The sequence below is a fragment of the Trichechus manatus genome, unplaced genomic scaffold, assembly GCF_000243295.1.
Source record: "Trichechus manatus latirostris isolate Lorelei unplaced genomic scaffold, TriManLat1.0 scaffold00181, whole genome shotgun sequence".
Lineage (NCBI taxonomy): Eukaryota > Metazoa > Chordata > Mammalia > Sirenia > Trichechidae > Trichechus > Trichechus manatus.
In genome coordinates this window covers 2,160,250-2,185,020 of record NW_004444117.1, presented here as the reverse complement: position 1 = coordinate 2,185,020, position 24,771 = coordinate 2,160,250, and the positions used below count along the sequence as shown (strand labels likewise).

The 24,771-nt window shown below is 45.6% G+C and overlaps 1 protein-coding gene across 1 annotated transcript in view; it reads left to right on the top strand.

The window, feature by feature from the left end:
- ADAMTS2 (ADAM metallopeptidase with thrombospondin type 1 motif 2) overlaps window positions 1-24,771 on the top strand; it is a 298,006-nt gene that overhangs the window by 182,710 nt on the left and 90,525 nt on the right. Inside the window, exon 6 of the mRNA XM_004387150.1 lies at window positions 20,072-20,228. Coding sequence (XP_004387207.1) covers window positions 20,072-20,228 — 157 coding nt within the window. The remainder of the gene's footprint in view (window positions 1-20,071; window positions 20,229-24,771) is intronic.

Sequence of the window (24,771 nt, the reverse complement as noted above, 5' to 3'; positions counted from 1 at the left end):
GCTGTGACCTTTCTGGAGCAGCTCACCAGGCCTGTCTTTCGAGGGACCTCTGGGTGGGTTTGAACCTCCAACCTTTCAGCTAGTAGTTGTGTGCTTAACCATTTGTACCACCCGGGTCCTTTTGAATAATATAATAAAGTAAAATTATTTACATAATTTTTTTTCCTTACCCTAGAGAAAGAAGATGCACCTTCTTTTTGAAGAATTATAGAACACTTAAAAATTACAAATGTATTTTAGGTCATAAAGAAAATTTCAGTAGTTTTATACAGCAAAAACTATTCAGGCCATGTTCTCTAACTTAATGCTCTAAAACCAGGGGGGAAATGTGTAAACCTTAAAATTCCAATCCATTTGGAAACTAAAAAAAAACCCCGCATAAAAAGAAAATTAGAACTGCAATTGCAGACTAGTTGGGATGTCTATGGGATATAGCTAAAACTGTATTCAGAGGCACATTTGAAGGTGCTTTCCATGATTACACACCATAGAATGAAAACAAGTTAACCCTGCATTCAAATCAATAAGTTAGAACAAGTTTTAACGAAAACAGAAACAAATCTATAGGAAAGCAAAAAATAAGAAACTAGTTTAGAAAAAAAAGGAAAAATCAATAAATTCAGAAATAGAAACAGTAAAGTAATTAAATAAAATGAGCTTTGGCAAAAACAGTAATATAAATAAACCTCTGGTATATTTAATTTCGGAAACCCTGGTAGCATAGTGGTTAAGAGCTACGGCTGCTAACCAAAAGGTGGGCGGTTTGAGTCCACCAGGTGCTCCTTGGAAACCCTATGGGGCAGTTGTGCTCTGTCCTTTAGGGTGACTATGAGTCGGAATCGACTTAAAGGCAACAGGTATATTTAATGTCAAAAAAAGAGAGGAAACACAAACCAAAAGATTAGAAAGGGTAGATATAGACAGAGGTGTGTAGGTATGTAGGTATATGTTGTTGTTGTTAGGTCTGTCAAGTCGATTTCTACTCATAGCAACTCCATGTGACAGAGTAAAACTGCCCCATAGGGTTTTCTAGGGTGTAACCTTTACAGGAGTAGATTGCCAGGTCTTTTCTCCAGTGGAGCCACTGAGTGAGTTCAAACAGCCAACCTTTTGGTTATCGGCTGAGTGCTGAACTGTTGTGCCACCAGGGCTCCTATATAGATATATAGATATGTATTAAAAAAAAAAAAAAGAAACCAAACCCATGGCCATCGAGTTGATTCCAACTCATAGCTACCCTACAGAGTAGAACTGCCCCATAGAGTTTCCAAGGAGCGCCTGGTGTATTCAAACTGCTGACCTTTTGGTTAGCAGCCGTAGCTCTTAAACACTAAGCCACCAGGGTTTCCATGTAGACATATAGGTATATTGTAACCTACATCCAGAGGCTTATCTCAGCAGAGGAGAAAGCTTTCAGGGCAATCAGTTGCATTAGGATGCTGAGAGATTGTCACCTGGGCCTTCTCCATGTCCCCACCACTTGAATACCCAGTGGTGGTCAGTGGAGGAGGGGATGTACATGAATTTGCACTCCTTTTGCAGGTGAACGCAGCTGTGAAAGCTGGAAGAGGTCTTCATGAGGGACTCTAGACCACACAGATGCAGGGATGGGGGAGGTTGGATATGGGCCTGAGCCCTGCCATCTAGTTCAGTGCTCCATCCATAAGCAGGGGGTCTTTGGATGATCCCATATAGACTCTCCCCTCTGCCTCTCAGTGGAGTAGCCCATCAGCGTGTTGCCTCTTCTTTACTATCCCCACTCCTTCGCCTTCGCAGGCTGGGTCCTTTCAACCCTTCCCACCTGCATTCCACTCCTTGCCTGGGGCCAAACTACTGTCGTGTTTTAGGCAGGAGGGATGGGCACAGTTATATCCCCCCCCGCCTTCCCTGCTGGAGAGGAGAAATGGAAAACTTGCATTCTGGGGGTAGAAAGGGGAGAAAATTGGTGTGGGCAACAGGTAGCAGCTTTCTTTTTTTTGTCTCCCTGGTTATTTCCATATGAGTTAAAAAGAAAAAAAATAGTAAATTGTGTAGGGTTAGTTGCTTACCAATGCTAACAAAGCTTTCTTATCTTATTTGGCTTAAAAAGTGGCTTCTTCCCAGTCTTGGTTACCCAGTGAAAAAAAGTGTCCTTTATTAACTCCTCCTTGGCGGGCACTGTGCTAAATCATCCCTACCAAAACTGTTTCTTTTGATTGTTTTCACCTTAACTGCTGCAGGTAGATGGAAGGACTGTGTGGTGACAGTGAGCATTTGCAGAAGAGACTCAAAACCCAAAGGTGCTAATTTGAGGAACTCTGTGTCAGGGACCTAAAGATCCCAGTGAAAGTGAGGATTTCCTGGGAAAATGTAAATGTTTCAAAACTGACCCCCTAAAAAGTAGATAACACCGTAAGTCCCATAACCAGGGGAGAAACTAAAGTTCTTCACTGTTTTCAAAGTTATCTTAAAATTGCCTCTAAAAAAAAATTCAGGTAATCTATTTTTGCCAGTGCATTCTTATTCATTTGCAAGGAATTATTAAGCAAAGATAATGTAATATTGTAGAAATTGTTTCAGATTCATATATATGTGTGGATTGAAATCCACCCAATTCATTTTTTGTAGTTAATGTGATCCCTGTGCCCAAAGCTGCCAAAGGTAGCATATCCAAGACAAAGTACAGACCTGTCTCACTTCTAAATATAGATGTGAAAATCCTAAGGTACTAAGAGTTTAATTCAATAATGCATAAAGAAAAGCTTCTACCATGATGAAACAGGATTTATCCTAGGAATGTGGAGATTGTTTAATACGAGGACATCTATTCATATAATTCATCTTATCAGTTTGCCTAATGATAAAACTTGTCACCTAACAAGTACTTTTGAAGGACTTCTCTGTGTGAAGTGCTGTGCTGGGTGCTGGGAATATTAATTAACATGGTCCCTTTCCTCATAGGGCCGCTTGTAGAGATGTACCAAACCAAACCAACTCATTGCTGTTGAGTCGATTCTGACTCATAGTGACCCTGTATGACAGAGTAGAACTGCTCCATAGGGTTTCCAAGTAGTGGCTGGTGGGTATAAACCACCGATCTTTTGGTTAGCAGATTGTGTTCTTAACCACTATGCCATAGACAGTGTAATGAATTGAATAGTGTCCCCCCCAAATTCATGTCCACCTGGTATCTCGGGATGTGACCTTATTTGGAAATGATGTCTTTACAGATGTAATTAGTTAAGATGAGGTCATACTGGGTTAGGGTGAGCCCTAAATCCAATGACAGGTGTCCCTGTAAGAAGAAGAGAGGACACACAGAGACACACAGGAAAGACATGTGAAGATGCCGACAGAGGTTGGAGGAGCACAGCTACAAGTCAAGGAACATCAAGGATTTCCAGGAGCCACCACAAGTTAAAAGAGGCAAGGAAGGATCCTCCCTGCTTCCTCCCCACCAGAGCCTTCAGAGGGAGCATGGTCCTGCCAACATCTTGATTTCAGACTTCTGATCTCCAGCACTGTGAGGGAATACATCTTTATTGCTTTAAGCCACCCAGTTTGTGGTACTTTGTTACAGCAGCCCCATGAAACTAATACAGGAAGTAAACAATTATAATAAGAGCATCTCAGGGGCTTTGATAGGAGAAATGTGGGCAGGCAGATCCTTATCTAAGAGGTCAAGGGGAGCCAACTGGAGAAAGTGACATTTCAGCTGGAAATGAAAGATGAGTGTCAGTAAGTCAGGGAATGGAGTGAAAGGGGAACTTACCCAGCAAAATGATGCTAAGTGTTCAAAGTCTGGAAAGGGAGAGAGAGCAGGATGTGCTGGGGAGCTGAGAGTGGCTGAGTCTGCCTGGAGGGAAGAATGCAAGCAGATGAGCAGCAAACGTTGATGCTGAAAAAGCCAGGAGTAGCCCTCAGAAAGGCCCTGCAAATCCCACGAAGGGGCTTGGCTTCTTCACAAGGGCAGAGGGAGCCATTGGACGGTTTTAAGCAGGAGAGTGACATGATCATTTGCACTTCTAAGAAGATCCTTGGGCTTCTGTGTGCAGAACAGGTGGTAGGAGCAATGGCTCAGGAGGGTGTGGCTGCTACCCAAGGGAGGACGAGGGTGGGCTGTACCAGGACCATAGCCACAGGACTGCAGAAAGGAGGACAGATGAGAGAGCTTCAGGAGGCCAAATCGAGAGGGTATGGATGCTAAGTAGATGCAGGTGGAGAGACCCTCTGTCTCTGCCTTGGGCAGCTAGGCGGATGCTGGAGCCTTCTTCTGAGATGGAGAAGACTGAAAGAAGAGGGCTGTAGGTCAAAAAGATGAGACAGGCTGAGTTTGGGTTCCCTGTTGTCATCCAAGTGGAGATGTCCAGGAAGAGGATGGCGAGTGGGTCTAGAGCCCAGGGAGGGACCAGGAGCCTCGAGATAAGAGTGGAGAGTTGTTTGCCCCAGCAGGGGTGAGATGCTAAGGGCGCTGAGACCAAGCCCCAAGGAGAAACTCCCCCATGCTGAGGGCGCAGGCAGAGCAAGGGGCGAAACTGGCTCCATATGGGCTGAGAGGGTATCTCCCAGTCCTCAAAAATCTGAGAAAACTAGTGATAGATGGTAACATGACACCAGAATTTTATTTAAGGGTGGAAAAAGAAGTACGTTTGCCTAAAAGTGTTCTGCTTAACTAATTCATTAGGATGAAGATAGATGCTTACCCAGGAAAACAGAGGGGTTCTATGATCCAATAAGTTTGGGAAATGCTTGGTAAAACCAAGTCAAACAGGTACCCTGACTGCAAAATACTCAGAAATGTCACTATGGAAACGTGTCTGGTTGGACAGCTATGTGCAAGAGGTGGATACAGTAAGCATAGTTTCTCAAACCCATTTCTTGATGAGACCCTTTTCCTCACATAACCAACATTCTGTAGAACTCTCGTTGGGAAAGGCTGCCCTTGAGGCAGTTGCAGTAAAATTAGAAATGAGAAAGAGAAATATCACCTTGTTACTGTGGTTCTGGAAATTCCAGACAATGTCACATGACATGAAACAAGTACTGGAAAAGAGCCGACAACATTGTAATTGTTTGCTGATAATTATGCACCTGGAAAATGCAAAAGAATCCATTGTAAAACTTTTAGAATTAGTAAAAGAGCTTAGTGATATGGCTAAATATAAGATGATTATACAAAAATCAATAATTTCTGTGTGAACCAACCATTGCCCTGGTAGTAGGGTTAATAGGGAGAGCAAAGTTCCCTTTATGATAGCAATGAAAAATATAAACTACCAGGGATAGTCTGAACGAAGCAGACACAGGATATGTGGAAAGAAAATTGCACATTGTTAATGAGGAAAAAAAATAAATGGAGAGGTACATGCTATTCCTTATGTGAAGATTGAATATAGTAGAGATGTTCATTTTTCCAAGAGTAATAATGGGCAATTTGACAAAATGATTCTAAGGTTCATCTAGAAACATAAATAGTCAAGAATGGCTGGGAGTGCTTTTAAAAAGCCAAACAAATAAAAAGAGAATTCCTTCAAACATATTGTAAAGCTAAAATAATTAAAATAGTGTTATATTTGCTAAGCATGTACAGATAGATCAACTGAATAAAACAGATAGCTCTTAAACCATCCACATATAGCTAACAATATGTGATACATACACATACAATGTCTATTAAATGTTATAGATAAATATATGATAAGTATAAATTTAATATATAGTAAATTAAGTGTATCAGATGATAAATATCAGCAGGTAAAACATTCGACAAGTTAAACCATAAAAATCAAGAAGAAAACATTGGCTGGCAAGGACTTTCTAAGCATAAATTCAGTAGAAAGAATTGTAAAGGGGAAGACAGATTTGAATACTTAAAATATAAAACTTCTGTCAAAAAACACAAAAGGCAAACAATAAACAGGAAAAACATTTGCACTATGACAAAGATATCCTAATAGATGAAGAACTCTTACAAATCAATAGAAGTACAAAATTGGCAATGGAAACAAATAGTTAACAGAAAAAAAAATACAAATGGCCAAAAAGGGAAAAATATCAAAATTCACTATTAATCAAATTAAAAAATAACGTACCATTTTTAAAGCATCAGCTGTGTTAAGATTAAGAAGAGGGACCTGCTGCTGGTTTGGGTGAATGACGCAGGCACACTCTTTTGGTGAAAGGATAAATCTGTACACATTTCTAGAAAGAATTGTGACAATTTATACCACTGCTCTCAAAAAAGTTCATAATTTTTGCCCTAGTCATTCATTTCTATGACTCTATCCCAAAGCAATTATCAGAGAGCTGTGAGCAAAGATTTAGGAACAAGATAACTGTCACGACCTATTTTTGAATGTAAACAATTGGAAACAACCCCTATTTTCCAACAATACAGGGCTAGTTAAGTAATGATATGTCTTTATGGTAGAGTGTTAGAATGCCATTAAATCACATCTTCAAAGCGTGTATAATAGCATGGGAAAATGATTACAGCATAAAGTTTTTTTTTTTTTTAAACATATAAATTTACAGTATGATCTCAGTTTTGTGTACAAATACAGAAAGGACTGGGAGGAATACATCAAATGCTAACAGCATTTATCTCTGACCAGTAGGCTAATGAATTTTATTTTCTTCTTTGGACTTTTCTGTATTTTTTAAATTTACCATGTTAAGTGTAATTCTTTTATAACCAAAAATGTGCGTTTTTAATTATGAAGAAAAGAGTTTATATTTTTAAAACATTGTTTTAAAATGGGAGCATCCAAACAATGTTGCCTAACTGAGCTCTAGCACCCTGAAGAGGGTCTCCAATGGTATGCCACAGGGCTCTGTCATGTCCAACATTTTATTCCTGATTTGAAAGAGGATGTAGAAGGGAATTCCTGCTTTCTCCTGGCACCTCTCTGGGTGGGTCAGAGGTGGCTGATGACCCTGCTGGCACTGTCTTACCTTTCCTGTTGCTGGGCCTGGGAGCTCTGCCACCTGCTTGCATGGGAAGCCTTGGGCATGCCATCTCGGCCAGAGTGAGGCTGCAGGTAGATGGCCTTACCCACAGGTGTGGCCCACACCCTCCTCCCCCACCCAGGTGTGCAGGCCCCTGGTGCTCATGTTCCACCTTACGGGGAGGGGTTCTGCTTTGCCCAGGCCACTTTGTCCACCCCTGTCCCCACTGAGAGCCACGTTGTGCAGGGAGTGGAGTCAGACCTTATTCAGGGTACAGCCTGCATACGGCGGTATGGGGACGTATGCAGGTGCCGGAGAAGCCTGGAGCCCGTGACCAGCAAGGAGAGCAGCCAAGCCTGCACCGAAGGACCAGGCTCCATTATTTGTTCTTCCTATTTCCTACCCACCACAGACCAAAGCTTTTGTAAAATACATCAAAAATGAATTGTTAGAAAAGATGTGACCAAAACCAAGACAGACAAAAATACCAGCCCCAATTTTTTATTATTAAATCCCATAGACATAAAATCCCTCTGTCAAATTCTCTCAAGGTCTCTGCTTTCTGTATTGTGGGCGGCAACATTTTGTGTCTGGGTGCTGGTCACAGACTCCGCTTTGTGTGGCTCTGAGGCGAGGCCGTTTTTCAGGTCTCTGAGGAACGTCAGGGGAGGCAAGAGGAGACGGGACCGGCCAGCGGGAGGCGCACATGAGCCAGACCACCCTGCTCTCCGGAGTCTAGCACTAGCTTCGTGCCAGGTGTACAGACAGTAAACAGGATCATTTCCTGGTGGAGAGGAAATGCAACCAGAGGGGTTCCTCTGCGTGGGGTGCCAAGGCAGCTCTTTGAGGGATTTCTCAGCCGAGATGTCCACTTTTCCCAGATTAACCAGCTGCCATCGAGGGGACTCTGACTCATGGCAACCTCATGTTTGTGTCAGATAGAACTGTGCCCCATAAGGTTTTCAATGGGTGATTTTTTGGAAGTAGATCGCCTGGCCTTTCTTCTGAGGAGCCACTGGGTGAACTTGAACCTCAAACCTTTCAGTTAGCAGCCGAGCACATTAACTGTTTTCACCATGCCAAGGACTCTTTTCCCAGATTAATAACTAGAAATTCGACTAAATGATTCTAAGTTTCCTCTAGAAGCAAAAATAGTCAAGAATAGCTGGCAAAGCTTTGAAAACCAAGCAGATAAAAGGGGTTTCCTTCAAACATTGTAAAGCTAAAATGATTAAAATAATATTATATTTGCATACACGTGAACACATGCTCTTGTTAGCTGCTGTCAAGTCAATTCTGACTCATGACGACCCCATGTGTGCAGAGTAGAACTGTGCTTGATGGAGTTTTCAAAGCTCTGACTTTTGGAAGCAGATCACTAGGACTGTCTTCCCAGATGCCTCTGGGTGGGTGTGAACCACCAACCTTTCAGCTAGTAGTCGAGCAGTTAACCATTTGCGCCACCTAGTGACTCCCTATATAGGCAACAATATGTGATAAATATAAATGGAATGTTTATTAAATGTAAATAAATACGATAAATGTAATTTTAATATATAGTAAATTAAATATATCATTGCTGGCAGAGGGATTGAGCTCAGCTTCTTCAAGGTTCTGGAAAAGCAAAGCCAAGCCTTCTAGATGGAGCGCTGGGGCTAGAGTTTGGCTCAGAGTGAGAATGAATTCTGATGAGCTGCTCTCCAAGGAACCACAGGTTTCCTGCCAAGGAGTGAGGACCCCATCTCTGGAAGAATTTAAGCATGGCAAAGCCAAGGCAGCAGTAGCCAGGATCCCTGCATGGCGAGGGCTGAGCCCTGTGCCCGCCAAGGGACAGATGGTGGACTCTGAGGGCTGTGAGGCTGTGACCCAGACTTGGGGCAGGAAGCTGCCCAAGAATCTGCATCCTGTTCTCCCTTGTGAGGGAAACAGACTACCACCTCCCCCTCTGCCCCCCACCCTTGCCACATGCCTGTCCCCAGGCCCCACCAGGCTCCAGTGGGGATAAAATTGGTAGCACTTGTATGAGTGACATGTTGTTTGTCTTCCAGCTTATGAGAAGCCTCTGAGTTATCTCAAGTTTTTCCTAAAACAACATTTTTATCCATTTCTTAAAAAAAAAAGCAGAAGAAAAGAGATTATCTTATTTTATACAATATGCCTTCAGCCAGGGAGAGGAACATCGGCAACTCTTGAGGGTTGCATAGCAACTGGCTTTTCAATTGATTTTTTGAGAAGGTACCAAAGCTACTGAACTGTTCTCATTCTAAATATTTCCTAAGATGATAAGAACGCAATGGAAAGCAGACATTTGGGGGTAATCAGGGAAGGGCAGGCAGCATCATGCTGGGGAGGACTAGGTCAAGGCAGAGTTCTGGGGTGCTTGCTGGGATTTTTCAGCACTCAAGGTGATGGGTGTGAGAAATCCTGATTGTGAGTGTCTTAGTAGAAGGCAAGAGAAGAGGGGAGCTGGAGCAGGGGCTCAGCGTGCCAAGGGCCATATATCTTGGTATCCCAGGGCCCAGACTAGCACTGCAGTCCTCTTGCTGTGTCCCTGACCATGGCTTACTCCCTCTGTATGTTTGCCAGCCTCCCTGTGTGAGGAGCAGCTGAGGCAAGGCTGGGTAGCACTGGGGGATTTGGAGCAGCCCAGCCCAGTTAGTAGGCCAGGGAAGGAGGGTCTTGGGGAAGAGGCGCTGAGGGCCCTGGCAGACAGACCTGGGACAAGGAGCCGGGAGGGCCAAGTGGCCCCCCTTCCCACCAAGGGACAGCTCCCTGGCTGCCTGGGCATATGGGTCCCAACCCTAAGCCTGATAGGGGAATGTAGATGGCCAGTCTCCAGCCATCCTTAGGGCCCACTCTCTCACCCAGACCCACCCTGGTCCAGAGAAGGACAAGGAAGCCCTCGCGCTGGATGCTGGCTGTGGGATGCCTACTCCACTGGGTCCTCCGTGACCCCTGTCTTGGGTGAGCCTGGGAAGTTTCATGCTGAGAATGCCTGTGCTTGGCTTTCTCTGGACAGGCTGGCTAGAAACGGAATGCCCTCAGGATAGAGGCATCTCGGGCACAGGAATAAGGAGCACACCTTCTGGCCCTCCACCACCTGCCTGTCCGTGTGCTGTACTCTGGTGGCTTGCATGTTGCTATGATGCTCGAAGCTATGCCACCAGTATTTGAAATACCAACAGGGTCTGGAAAGAAAGGCCTGGAAATCTACTTCTGAAAGTTAGCCAATGAAAACTGCACAGATTGCAGCAGAATATTGTCTGATATAGTGCTAGAAGACAAGCCCCCTAGGTTGGAAGGTACTCAAAGTAAACAGTGGCTGCAGCAATGAATTCGAGCACACCAACGATAATGAAGATGGTGCAGGACAGGGCAGTGTTTCATTCTGTTGTACACAGGGTCACCACGAGGGCCACTCCGAGTAACAACAACTTCTGGCCCATACTCACGTTGCAGTTCCAATATGTCTATCATAATGAGATTTGAGCCGCAGGCACTGCCTCATACATCAGTGCTGGTAGACAACCCCTGCCGCCAACCTCAGTGGAGCCCATGCTGCCCCAGCGAGGGGGAATGTGGTAGAACATGTGCTCAGGCAGCGGGAACTGTGGGGCATGATTCCTGGTCCTGCTCATTCTGGTCCTGCTGATACTTATTGTGGACCATAAGCAGGTTACTGAACTTGGATGAGCCTTAGTTTCCCCAGTAGGTAGAGGTCTGTAAAACCGCATCACACAATAGCAGTGGCAGCAATGACAACGGTGTGAATGCAAGTTGTTCTTGATACGGAGTGCTTCCTTGGCAGCCAGCACCATCTGAGCACTTGACGCGGATTTACTCACTTTATCCTCTCAACAACTCTACCGAGCAGTTACTATTATCACCCCCCCCCCGGGATAACGAGGAGTCCTGGTGGTGCAGTGGTTAAGAGCTATGATGAACTACGGCTTCTAACCAAAAGGTCAGCAGTTTGAATCCCCCAGCCACTCCTTGGAAACCCTACAGGGCAGTTCTACTCTGTCCTGTACGGTTGCTATGAGTTGGAATTGACTTGACAGCAATGAGTTTGGTTTTTTGGTTTTTGGGATAGCAAGGACATTAGCTCTGAGAGGGTGAGGGACGTGCCGAGGCCACACAGTGGAAGAGCCACCTTGTTCTGGGAAGGATGGGCGGACGTTGTTTGGGCAGGCTCAGGGTGCAAACTTCGTTTTCCTTGTCCCCTGCTCACTTGTGGGTGTTTCGCTGGGCCAGTAGTTCTTCGTAGAGGGGGAGTGCAGGGGAAAGAAGGGAGGATTTGCCCCAAGAGAACATTTGGCAATATCTGGAGACAATTTTGGTTGTCAGAACTTGGCGTGGGGCTTGCTATTGGCATCTAGTGGGTAGAGATCAAGGATGCTGCTAAACATCCTATAACGCACAGGACAGCTCCCACCGCAAAGAATTATCCTGCCTCAAATATCCATAGTGCCAGGTTGAAAAGCTTCCCTCTGCTCACCTGAGCCCAGACCATGTGTTCTTTCACAGGCCTGGGGTTTGAGCATGCTTTTGTGTTCTGTGTGTGTTTGGGAGGGAGAGTCTGAGGAAGGACCATCTCAGGCTGGGGCAGTTGTGAAGGCTTTGGTTGGGGCTGAAGGCAGATCCCCTGGAGCAGGGTGGGTCAGCTCTCCCAAGGACTGGAGTCCCACCTCCATCTTTATCAGATCCCCACAACAATGACAAGGAGGGCAGGTGTCAGTGGGGGCTTGCTGTGTGCCCAGCCTGCCCTGTCTCCCTTCCTGGACTGTCATGGACAGAAGCCCTCACCCTCCCAGCTCAACACTGCTGTGCCCATTTTGCAGATGGGGAGCTTGAGCTCAGGGCAGTGAGGCGACTTGTCCAAGGTCACAGAACAGATGAGCGGTTTGGGTCAGACCTTCAACTCCAGAGCCCTCGTGCTGCCCAGGTGAGCCCTCATCGGCCACTGCCATGGCCCTAGTGAACAGCAGGTTTGGAAGCCTGTTGACCATGGTTGCACAAGGCCACCCGGTTGTCGGTGTGGTTCCTGTGGAAACTGGCCAACAGGCTGCCCTCTGTGTTCCTGTCTTCTTGACTGAGGAGGAAAAAGCATAAATAATTCTGTTCATTTGGGAGTAAACAATGGAAATGTCAGAGAGGAACGTTTGGAAGAGAACTTTTTGCACACGTCTTAATTGATTTATATAGGGTGGGGCCCCAGAGGCTAAGTCTGGGCCTCCGAGGTCCCAGGTACCCTGCCTCCGAGCTTCTTCCCAGACCTGGTATAGGGAGCATCCCTCTAGGTTTCCCAGGCTCCAGGTGCCACGTTCTTGAGACAGCAGCGCCACCTGGTGGCCTCCTCGAGGCTCCCGCCACTTCTGTCCCTTTCCTCACACTCAGGGAGAGTGGGCCCCAGGGATCTGGAGGACTGCTGCGTGGCTTCCACCTCCACCCCTTTCTCGCAGTGGGACTTTGGGAGAGTTCATTCACTTCTCTGAGACGCAATTCCTCATCTGGAAGATGTTCATTTTGTTGTGTGCCATCAGGTCGATTCCAATTCATAGCAACCCTGTGTGACAGAGTAGAACCACCCCACAGGGTTTCCTAGGCTGTAATCTTTACAGGAGCAGACTGCTAGGTCTTTTCTCTCATGGAGCCACTGGTGGGTTCGAACTGCCAACCTTTTGGTTATCGGCTGAGTGCTTAACCATTATACAGTTCCTCATCTGGAAGATAGGACCTGTATCTTTGGGTTGCTGTGACGTTTAAATTGAATGATCTGTGGAAAGCCCTGAGCCCAACATGTGCTGATTCCTGGGGTCAGCTCCTGCTGGGCAGCCCCTTCCAGTCACCTCCCTGGGACTCTGGAACACTCCCACAGCAGACCCCCTGCTGTGGAGCCTTCCCTGTCTCCTGCAGGCCCTGGGGCCTAGTGTCTCCCTCCCTACCGCAGCCTAGCTCCTGAGTGTGCATTCATTCATTCCCTCTGTGATTAATGTGAGCTCCACACAGGCAGGGACACCACTGGTCTCCTTTGCTGCTGAATCCTCTGCAGTGAGAGTAGAGACTGGGACTGCTCAATAGAAATACACCAATGAATATAAATAATAAATTTTATGGAAATAATATATAAAAATACAATTTTATAAAAATATATAAAATAAATAAGTCAAGAGAAGGAATGAACAGGTGCGGCTGAGCACAAGCGCCGGGCCAGCCCCTGGGCTTAGTCAGCCTGGGACACAGATAGGTACAACGTAGAGCCTGCCCTCAAGGATCTCTCAGCTCAGCAGGCTCAGTGTCCAGTGGGAGTGACAGATGGTTAAACACTGGGTGTCCTGTACAGCCAGGTGACTACATTGTGGGAATGGGGACAGAGACAGGGCAGGTCACAGCAGGGGTCCCCGAGGCCAGGGCAGGGTGTGTGTGGGGAGCATGGAGCTGGACACAGTCCACTTGCCCATCCCCTTCTTGCTGCTGCACCCACACAGGGCCCACAGCCCCCATAATTTCCAGCTATTCCCTGTTGGCCCAGGTGGGGTCACCCAGGCCACTGCAGGTTGGGCCTCAGGTTCTGGGGCCCTCAGTGTTGCCTTGTCCTTACCCTAGCTCAGACTCCTGCCAGCCCTGTGGGGAAAGTCCAGCAAAGCCATCCTCCTGACCCCAAGGTTGCTAAGTCCTTGCCTCCTTAAGGCGTTTGGACCTGCCCTCTGTACCCCATGATCAGATCATTGGGCCCTTCACACACGTCCTCAGACTCCCTCCAGCCAGGGTTGGGGGGCCAGGCAGGCCTGCGACTGTTCTCAGCTGAAAGAGAGCTTGAACACTGGATACCCCGGCCCAGTTCTGCTCTGGGAGAAACCCCGGGGCCAGAGTCTGCCTCCTATATCTAGGTAGTGCTGGGAGCCAGAATGATGAGAAGAGCCTCAATTTGGAGATATGTCAGCGTGCATGGTGGCTCGGGGTGCCAGGGAGGATTCCTGCACACCTGGGAGTGGACAGGCCTGCTGGGTGAGGGAAATGTGGAAAGACCTGCAGGGGGCCAGCCTGGGCCCTGGGCGCTGAGACACTCAGGCAGTGGAGTCAGGTTAGGAGCTCACATCTACAACTAAAGAGGCATGTCCAGATGGGAGTCTTGGGCAGCAGAGCCATGGAGTACTGGCAGAGTCCACCCTGCAGTCAGGGTTGCCAATCCTGGGCCCCCAGAGGGTCAGCCTCTGGGGAAAATACCCCTGCTACTAGGGCTGACCTGTGGGTAGGGGACATGTCAGCCCACACAGGACTCTTCCCATGCCCTGGGCTGGGCCCAAAGACTGTACCCACAGCCCTGGACTGCAGGCTTCCTAGGGTCTATTTCTTATAGAGCCCCTTTCTGGGGGTTGAGAATTCTGGGAGTTGTCTTACTGTGAGGAGTCTGGCCCCCAGGGCTCAGAGGTCCTAAACTACTTAAGAAATGGACACAGCCCCAGGGTAAGGAAACGTCCATCCACTGTTAAAACGCGCACCAGTCCAGTGCACCACTGGATTTTGTTCTGGAAAGCTAGCACTAGCAGCTCAACTCTGTGGGAGAGGGTAGGTCAACTGGCCTATGAGGTATGTGGCTGGTTCTGCACCCACCCCCTTGCTGGCCCCAGGGGTGCTGCTCCCACAGGAACACCATGGCCCAAGGGGCTCACTCATGGCCCCCATCCCAGCACAGCTGAGAACAGGTGGAGTTGTAGAGAAAAAGACTTTCCTAAACACTCCATCGAAACAGATACTGCGATGAGCAGGAATCCAGGAGACAGCTGCCTTTGGGGTGGGAGGAATACAAATAATCAAAATGGGCTGGGTATACAAATCTTTTTTAATTGAAATAGGCAACTGTCTCAGCCTATCTCATGTTTCTTCCCTTCTGAAGGAGATACGGACAAAAGAAATATGTGAGTCTTCTCTCCATTCCAAGAAAAGCCCCAGCTCATGTGCTATGATACATGGTGGGGTCTGGCAGGCCCTAGAGAGCATGGGGCCCATCTGAAGGGCCAGCCTCTCTTCAGCTCAGTCAGCTGAGACCGCTTGGGATGCAGAGGAGCAGGAGGAGGTTGGGTTTCAGTGGGTGGTCCCACTAGAGTCTGAGTGACCCCTGTGGGAAGCTGCCAGTGGAGTCAGGACAGTGTCCCTCCCTCTGGACAGCAGTAGGGAGGCCCAAGGAAGGCCCTGGGAAGACATCTGGGCCTGGACTCCACAAGTGGGTTTCCTGCAGCTGGACCCGTGGAAATTGGGACTACTTTGAGCACTGGATGCCTGCTCAGCCCTTTCCCTGTCCATATCCGGGCCTTAGACCCCAGCCCAGCCTCCCTCCTTGACCCCAGCCCTGCCTCCAGCCACTCCTGGGATGTCTCTACCTGGACATCCATGGCTAGGAGGAGTCCTTAGATGTATGTGGAATTCATGGAAGGCTGTGGGGTAGTTCTCATGAAGTGGGAGAAGTAGGTGGGGGGAAGGGGCGTGGGTGGCAGGAGGCAGGAACTAGTGGGGGGTCTCTTCAGGGGGCTGCCTCCAGGTGAATCTGCTTCGGCTGGTATCCAGTCTTTTGGAACCTCTGCTCCATTGGCCTGACTTAGTTCTCAGGCTTCTTCTGGCTAGGGCAGGGCAGAACACCTGGACTGATTTCTCACAAGGGTGGCACCCCAAGAGCAAAGATGCTGAGCTCTTACCAAGTGAGCTGGTCAGGAAAAGTCAGTCCCCATGACTGTGTCCCAAGCATTGCAGGACCCACACTTGCCCTATGAGCTTGGGGTCCTCCCACACCCACCCTCCTCCATAGTCCCCATTGCCACTGATCACCTACATCCCTGACACTCTCAGCCCTGACACCTCTTCTCATCTCCTCCGCAACACTCGTGGTCCTCACACTGCACCAGCCATACCCCCATTAATCTCAGCCACCACATTGTCCCCTTCCTAACCACCCTCCCTCCTCACTGACTACAAAGATAACCTGTACTATAAGTTCAGGACTAACTTTGACTATAAGAATCAGAATCAGCACCAAGCTGGCTCCTATCAGGTAGAGGTCAAATATACCTCCACTTTCCAACTTCCCCATTTACTTCTGACACCAGCCTCTTCCTCCATTGCACTCTCTCTCTCTACTGAGTTCAGTAATCAGCTGCAATGTCCACAAAACTCACAGAAACACCATATCTGCGATAATAAGTTTAATGTAACAGAAAAGGATATAAACAGAGAATGATAAATGAAGAAATGCAAAAGGCAAATTTCAGGAGGGTTCCCAGCACAGACTCATGTATCTCAAAAGGGACTCACTTACGTCTCAAAGAGGACGTGCTTACATCACGAAAGGGACCCGCTTACCCTTCCCAAAAACTGTTGTTCACTCTTACATCACTAGGAGAGGACGCCACAGCTCAGGTGTGAGCAGGTGTGCCATGGTTCAAGTGCCAAGTTCACATCACCCTTTTAGGTATCAGTGGGTGTGTCATGGCTGCTGCTATTGTGCTCACTCTTTCTCTCTCTGCCACTCTTCCTGGCAGGCTCTCATCCCATCATTGACTGGTCCAGCTCTCAACCAGCAGCCTTGGGATAGCTCTGCTCCTGGCTGAGCTGTCAATCACTTCTTCCCAGCGGGCACCCGCTGCTGTGCAGGCTACCCCCCTCCCTCGGGGCCTGGACTGATCCTGTGGACCGGTTCAGCCCACTGCCTCTGGGCCTCTTGCCACCAAGTGTTAACAGCTCCTGGCTGGGATTTCTGCTGCCACCTGTGGGCTAGCGCCACTTGCTGCTGCCTCTGGGCCTCTTGCTGCCAAGTATTATAGCTCTCAGCTCAGCCAGGGTTTCTGCCACCTCTGGGCCTGCTGGTGGTCTCTGCTGCTTCTGGTGCTGACTCACCTCTAAGCATGTTGCAGTTCCTTATCCATGTACAACTCTTTACTGGATCTGGGAGGTTCTCAGCTCAGGGCCCAGTGTCCCAAAGGACATGCTCCTCCTCACACTCTTGTCAACCAGGAGGCTCTAAAAAGCCTCTGATCCAGCCATTTGTATAGGCTATTTCTTGTCAATTTCAAGTTCGGCCCTCCCTAGCCAGATCAGAGTCTAACCAATCCTCTTAGCCAGATCTCAGCCCAGCCAATCCTTGATTATCCAGGAAATGTCAATCAACTTCAACTCAAGCTTTGTCAATTACTGGGCCAGGCTGGTCAAAAGTAACAAACAATCAAGTTGTTTATAGCTTACCTAGGAAGTGTCAATCAACTCAGGAAATCCCCTCCCAGGTTGTTTTTTCCACAAACCCAGGGCCAAAAGAACACAAGGGAATCCATTGCACCCCACTGACCTAGAGAGTTCTTTCTAAAATGCACATGAGGCCCTGGACCTGTCATTGGTTCTATGTGTGGTCGACAGACACATGAGACCTGGAGACTGGGGACACCCCAAACTTTCTTGAATGCTCCAGACTCAGCAGAAATGAGGACACTTGGTTCCTTTCTGCCCATGTGAGATAGACCAGAACCTTGAAGATGTTTGGAGATTAATAGAGAAATAGGAAGTGCAAGTAACTCCCACATCTTGTAACTCATGATGGGTTGAGTCCTTGGATGTGCCCACAGACACTGACAGAATCCTCCTCCTTGACTTTGTGGGGTATCTCATGTCTGGGACCCTGGCTCTCAGGGTCCAGCACATGGTAACCGTGTTCTGAGGTCTTGCCTTCCCAGGGCTTCGCTCACTCTAGTGAAGCCCTTCTGCTTCCCCCTGTGCCCCTCCAAGCCCTTCTATCACCCCTCCCTTCAAGGGGACCCAGTGGAATCTCCTCAGAACCCAAAAGCTGGGAAGGGATCCTAGACAACTTCTGATCTGTACCCTGCAACCCAAACCCGCTTTGGGCTGGAGAACTCAAATGGGAGCCTGCCCTCTTGGAATCTGTGAAGAAAAAACAAAGCAAGAAAAAAACACAAATCATATTTCAATAAATTATCCTGCCGCGGCTATGAGATCGCTTTGGCTGCCAAGACAGTGGCTGGGAACCTGGGAGAAACCAATAGAAGCCCAGCGTCTGCGATGAGTGAGGTGATTGTCCATTGTTGGATCCAATCTGGAAAGAAGTGGGGGATGGGCTGTCCACCTGAGGGCTGGCCTTTGATCTGGTGACCTGGGGAATGAATTTGGCCTCATAATTTCTTTTTTTTTTTAAATTTGAACCAGCATTTACTATTAGGTAGACTTACTTTTAAAATTTAGATTTTGAGCTTGGCCTGAAAAATCCAACCTGGCATCCCCCAGCCTCTATCTTGCAGTAGGCTGGTGCTGGGAAGAAGTTGTCCTCTTTACCTGTGCATGGAGTCCCCAGTTACTACAGTCCTCACCGTTCCTTATTGCTTCCATCTTTTTTTAAATCAAAATAGGGAAATATTTCTCTGTACACTTGCCCCTTCAAAACTGGGAAAATAAAAGATTCTTAAGTCTTGTTACAACCAGTCTGACTCATTTACATCACCTGCCTTGTCTTTGTTGGCATTTGGGTATGCAACACCCTCCCAGCACTTCCCATAAGCCTACCCCCTGAGCATGGTGGGAATTCTCACCCTGTTTCAACAGGACTCCTGCCTTTGGCTCTGTCCCCTGTTGGATGGCGTTACTCTTGCCCTCTGGTCCTGATACTGGGGTATGTCTTTTTGGAGGGACTGTTTTGTTGGTTTTATTGTGGAAAAATATATATATATAACAAAACATTTGCTAATTCAACAGTTTTTACATGTACAATTCAGTGGCTTTGATTATGTTCAACATATTGTGCAACCATCACCACTATCTGTTTCCAAATTATTCTACTACCATTAGCAGAAACTCAGTGTCCCCTATGCAGTGGCTCTCCCTTTTGCCCTCCCTCCCAGCCCTGGTTACCGCTAATAAACTTTGGTCTCTATACATTTGTTTACACTAGATATTTCATGTAAGTGGGGTCATATAGTATTTGTCTTTTGTGACTGACTTTTTCCACTCAGCGTGATGTCTTCAAGGTTCACCTATGTTGTAGCATGTATCAGGACTTCATTTCTCTTTATGACTGAGTAGTATTCCATTGTATGTATGTACCACATTTTGTTTATCCATTCATCTGATGATGGACATTTAGACTGTTTCCACCTTTTGACGATTGTGAATGAATGAACATTGGTGTATAAGTTTGTGTTCCTGCTTTGAATTCTTTTGGGTATATACCAAGGAGTGGAATTGCTGGAGAGTCCTGGTGGTGCAGTGGTTAAGAGGTACAGCTGCTAACCAAAAGGTTGGCAGTTCGAATCCACCAGCTGCTCCTTGGAAATCCTATGGGGCAGTTCTACTCTGTCCATAGGGTCACTATGAGTTGGAATTTACTCGATGGCAATGGGTTTATGGTAGTTCTATGTTTAACGTTTTGAGGAACTGCCAAACTATTTCCCTGGTGGGACTTTTGATTCCTCCTTAAAGACTTGGCCAAAGCTCTTCTCCCACTGGTCCGAGACAACCCAGCTGTCCCCTGGAGACTAGCTACCATCTTTCATCTTCTAGTCAGTGTCTTTCCCTGGGGTTCCCATGATCCCCTCTTCTTTATATGGCTCCTTTGCCGTATTTGCTGCAGTTTTTCATCCATTGTGTTATTTTCTGTAAATATCTTCAAACAAGGGAAACACATAGGTTGTTCCTCCCTTTTCTGAGCTCGCATGCCATATTGGGATTTCTGTCTCCCTTGTCCTGGGCCCTCCCAGACCTGTGAGCTTTGGGGGATGGGGTCCACATTGCATTTACCTCTTGTCCCAGGACCTGCACAGAGTAGTGCCTAATAGGATGCAGCTATAGAGCCCTGAATGAAACTTTGAAAACAGGGTGAGGTAAATGGACCATTTGATTCCTTAGATGACCTCAGAGCTCTGTTTCCACCTCTCACCTGATATTGAATGAAAACTCAAGTAGATGTATGTGACCGAGGAACTTTTTCTTCTATTCTTCCACAAGAATGGAACCAAGTGGGAGGCGGGTTCTGAGAGTGACTCGGCAGGAGGTAGTGCAGCCTGGAGCAGGCCCCAGTGGATGGAGTCTGTCAACACTGTGGCCTGCTCAACCTCCAGTGGGCCCCTCTCTTCTACCTCTCCCCACCCCTCTGCAGTCCATGAGCCTCATCGAGATTGGAAACCCCTCTCAGAGCCTGGAGAATGTCTGCCGTTGGGCCTACCTCCAGCAGAAGCCGGACACGGACCACGATGAATACCACGATCATGCCATCTTCCTCACCCGGCAGGACTTCGGGCCATCGGGCATGCAAGGTGAGCATCACCCCTGCAGGGCACAGAGAGGAGAGACTAGGGCAGCCTTGGTCCAGGACTGGGTGGAGTGACAGGACAGAGGGTCTTGGCTCCTTTTCAGTTGCTCATCAAGGGGAGGGTCTGGGTAAGTGTGGGTGCCCTGGCTCCAGAAAACTACCAGGACCTCTGCCATTTCACCCAGGAAACTATACCCTCTAGGCAGACGGGGAAGATCAGAGGGGACTGAATTGGCAGAGGCTGGGGCTGGCAGTCCCAAGGCCAGGCAGAGTCTGCAGCTGGGTTTCTGAATGTCTGCTTCTCCCAGTTTTTAAAACACAAATTTGAAAACATTGACAACTTTTAAAATTCTGGAGATTTTCCATACAAATTCAAACTTTATAAAACCGGTAGACCTAAAAGAAGAAATTGACAAGTCTTCAATCATGGTTGAATATTTTAACACACCTCTCTCAGTAACTGATGGAACAACAGATTAAAAAATCAGTAGAAGTATAGAAGATTTTATCAATACTATTAAGCAACTTGGCCTAATTGATACATATAGAACATTCCACCTAATAATTGGAGAATATACACTTTACAAATGCACATGGAAAATCTACCAAAACAGACTACTCTTAGACATGAGGAATATCTCAATAAAATTTAAAAGACTGAAATTAAGAAAAAGAAATAAAAATATAAGGATCAAAAAGGAAGAAATTAAACTCTCATTTGAAGCTGATATGCTTGTGAACATAGAAAATCCAAAAGAATATACTACAAATAAATCATTAGAAATATTAAGTAAGCTGATGAAGGTTGCTGGATATAATTTCAATATACTAAAATCAACAGGTTTTCTATATTCAAGCAACAAAAAGAAATTGAAAATTAAAATCCAGGCCCACTTACAATAAAATAAAAAATTGTTCAAATAACTAGAAATAAGTCTAATAAAATATCTCCAACACCTAGACCAGAAAACTGTAAAATATTCTTGAGAGAAATGAAAAAAGATGAAATGAATAAAGGATAAGAAGACTAACTATTGTAAAGATATCAATTTTCCTCAAATTGATCTATTGACTCAATGTAAGTATACTCAAAATTCTAGCAGAATATTTTGAGGATATTGACAGGCTGATTCTAATATCTATATAGAAATGCAATAGACCAAAAATAGCCAAGAGCAACTGAAGAAGAGCAACTTATTCAGTACTTATCAAAATATAGTAGTTGCAGAGTATAATTTTGATATAAGAATTGACAAATGTGTAATTAGAATAGAATCCACAATTGAACCTTTTCATGTACAGACACTTGATTTACTACAAAGGTGACACTTCAGAGTAGAAGGAAAGACAGTCTTTTTAATAATGGTGTTGGGTCAATGGAATATCCAAATCTCAAATGGATTTTAGATCTAAATACGATAGGTGAAATCATAAAATTTATGGAAAATAATAAAAGAAATTACCTCCATGTTCTTGGAGTAAGAGTTTTTTTTTTTTTTTTTAATTGTGCTTTAGGTGAAAGTTTAGAGCTCAAGTTAATTTCTCATACAAAAATTTATACACACATTGTTATGTGACCCTAGTTGCTCTCCCTACAATATGACAGTACACGCCTCCTTTCCACTCCAGATTTCCCATGTCCATTCAGCCAGTTTCTATCCCTTTCTGCCTTCTCATCTTGCCTCCGGACAAGAGCTGCCCATTTAGTCTCGTGTATCTACTTGAACTAAGAAGCACACTCTTCACGAGTATCATTTTATGTCTTATAGTCCAGTCTAATCTTTCTGTGAAGAGTTGGCTTCAGGAATGGTTTTAGTTCTGGGTGAACAGAGAGTCTGGGGGCCATGTCTTCTGGGGATCTTCTAGTCTCAGTCAGACCATTAAGTCTGGTCTTTTTACTAGAATTTGAGTTCTGCACCCCACTTTTCTCCTGCTCCATCAGGGACTCTGTTGTGTTCCCTGTCAGTGCGATCATTGATGGTAGCTGGATACCATCTAGTTCTTCTGGTCTCAGGCTGATGGAGTCTCTGGTTTATGTGGCCCTTTTTGTCTCTTGGGCTAATATTTTCCTTGCATCTTTGGTGTTCTTTATTTTCCTTTGCTTCAGGTGGGTTAGGATCAATTGATGCACCTTAGATGGCTGCTCACAAGCTTTTAAGATCCCAGATGCCACTCACCAAAGTGGAATGCAGAACATTTTCTTAATAAGCTTTGTTATGCCAATTGACCTAGATGTTCCCTGAAACCATGGTCCCCAGACCCCTGCCCCTGCTACTCTGTCCCTCAAAGTGTTTGGTTGTATTCAGAAAACTTCTTAGCTTTTGGTTTAGTCCAGTTGAGCTGAATTCCCCTGTATTGTGTGTTGTCCTTCCCTTCACCTAAGATAATTCTTGTCTACTATCTAGTTAGTGAATTCCCCTTTCCCTCCCTCCCCACCCTCATAACCATCAAAGAATATTTTCTTCTGTGTTTAAACCTTTTCTTGAGTTCTTGTAATAGTGGTCTTATGCAGTATTTGTCCTTGTGTGACTGACTAATTTCACTCAGCATAATGCCTTCCAGATTTATCCACGTTATGAGATGTTTTGCAGATTCATCGTTGTTCTTTATTGTTGCATAGTATTCCATTGTGTGAATATACCATAATTTGTTTATCCATTCATCCGTCAATAGTCGCCTAGGTTGTTTCCATCTTTTTGCTATTGTGAACAGTGCTGCAGTGAACATGGATGTGCATATATTTATTTGTGTAAAGGCTCTTATTTCTTTAGGGTATATTCCAAGGAGTGGGATTGCTGGCCTGTATGGTACTTCTATTTCTAGCTTTTTAAGGCAGTGCCAAATCGATTTCCAAAGTGATTGTACCATTTTACATTCCCACCAACAGTGTATAAATGTTCCAGTTGCTGAGAGTTTTTATCATGAATGGGTGTTGGACTTTGTCAAATGCCTTTTCTGCATCGATTGATAAGATCATGTGGTTCTTGTCTTTTGCTTTATTTATGTGATGGATTACATTGATTGTTTTCTAATGTTGAACCATCCCTGCATACCTGGTATGAATCCCACTTGGTCATGGTGAATTATTTTTTTGATATGTTGTTGAATTCTATTGGCTAGAATTTTGTTGAGGATTTTCACATCTATGTTCATGAGGGATATTGGTCTGTAATTTTCTTTTTTTGTGGTGTCTTCACCTGGTTTTGGTATCACGGTTATGCTGGCTTCATTGATTGAGTTTGAGAGTATTCCATCCTTTTCTATGCTCTGAAATACCTTTAGTAGTAGTGGTGTTAACTCTTCTCTGACAGTTTGGTAGAATTCTCCAGTGAAGCCGTCAGGGCCAGGGCTTTTTTTTTCTTGGGAGTTTTTAAATTACCTTTTCAATCTCTTCTTTTGTTATAGGTTTATATAGTTGTTCTACCTCTATTTGTGTTAGTTTAGCTAGGTAGTGAGTTTCTAGAAATTTGTCCATTTCCTCTAGGTTTTCAAATTTGTTGGAGTACAGTTTTTCATAGTATTCTGTTATGATTCCTTTAATTTCGGTTGGGTCTGTTGTAATATTGTCCATCTCATTTCTTATTCAGGTTATTGATTTTTTTTTAAACTCTTTTTTTATTTTATTATGCTTTAGGTGAAAGTTTACAGCTCAAGTTAGTTTCTTATTCAAAAATTTATACACATATTGTTTGCAACATTGGTTGCAAATCCAACAATGTGACAGCATTCTCCTTCTTTCTACCCTGGGTTTCCTGTGTCCATTTGTCCAGTTCCTGTCCATTCCTGTCTTCTCATCTTGCTTTTGAACGGGAGTTCCCCATTTGGTCTCATGTATTTGATTGAACTAAGAAGCACATTTGTCAGTGTGTTATTATTTGTTTGTTTTGTTTTGTTTTGTTTTTTAATTGTTATAGTTTAAATGAAGTTTACATTTCAAGTTAGTCTCCCATACAAAAATTTATGCATATATCATTATGTGACCCTAATTGCTCTCCCCATACTGTGACAGCACACTCCTCCTTTCCACCTCTGATTTCCCATGTCCATTCAACCAGCTCCTAACTCCTTCTCCCTTCCCATCTCACCTCCAGAGAGAAGCTGCCCATTTAGTCTCTTGTATCTACTTGAGCTAAGAGACACACTCCACACGAGTATCACTTTATGTCCCGCAGTCCAGTCCAATCCCTGTCTGAAGAATTGACCTCAGAAATTGTATTATTTCTGGGCTGATAGAGAATCCGGGGGCCATGCTTTCCGGGGGTCCTCCAGTCTCAGTCAGACCATTAAGTGTGGTCTTTTTACTAGAATTTGAGTTCTGTACCCCACCTTTCTCCTGCTTCATCAGGAACTCTCATTGTGTTCCCTGTCAGGTGGTCATTGCTGGTAGCTGGGCACCATTTAGTTCTTCTGGTCTCAGACTGATGAAGTGTCTGGTTTATGTGGCCCTTTCTGTCTCTTGGGCTAATACTTTCCTTGTGTCTTTGGTGTTCTTCATTCTCTTTTACTCCAGGTGGTTGGGACAAATTGATGCAACTTAGATGGCCGCT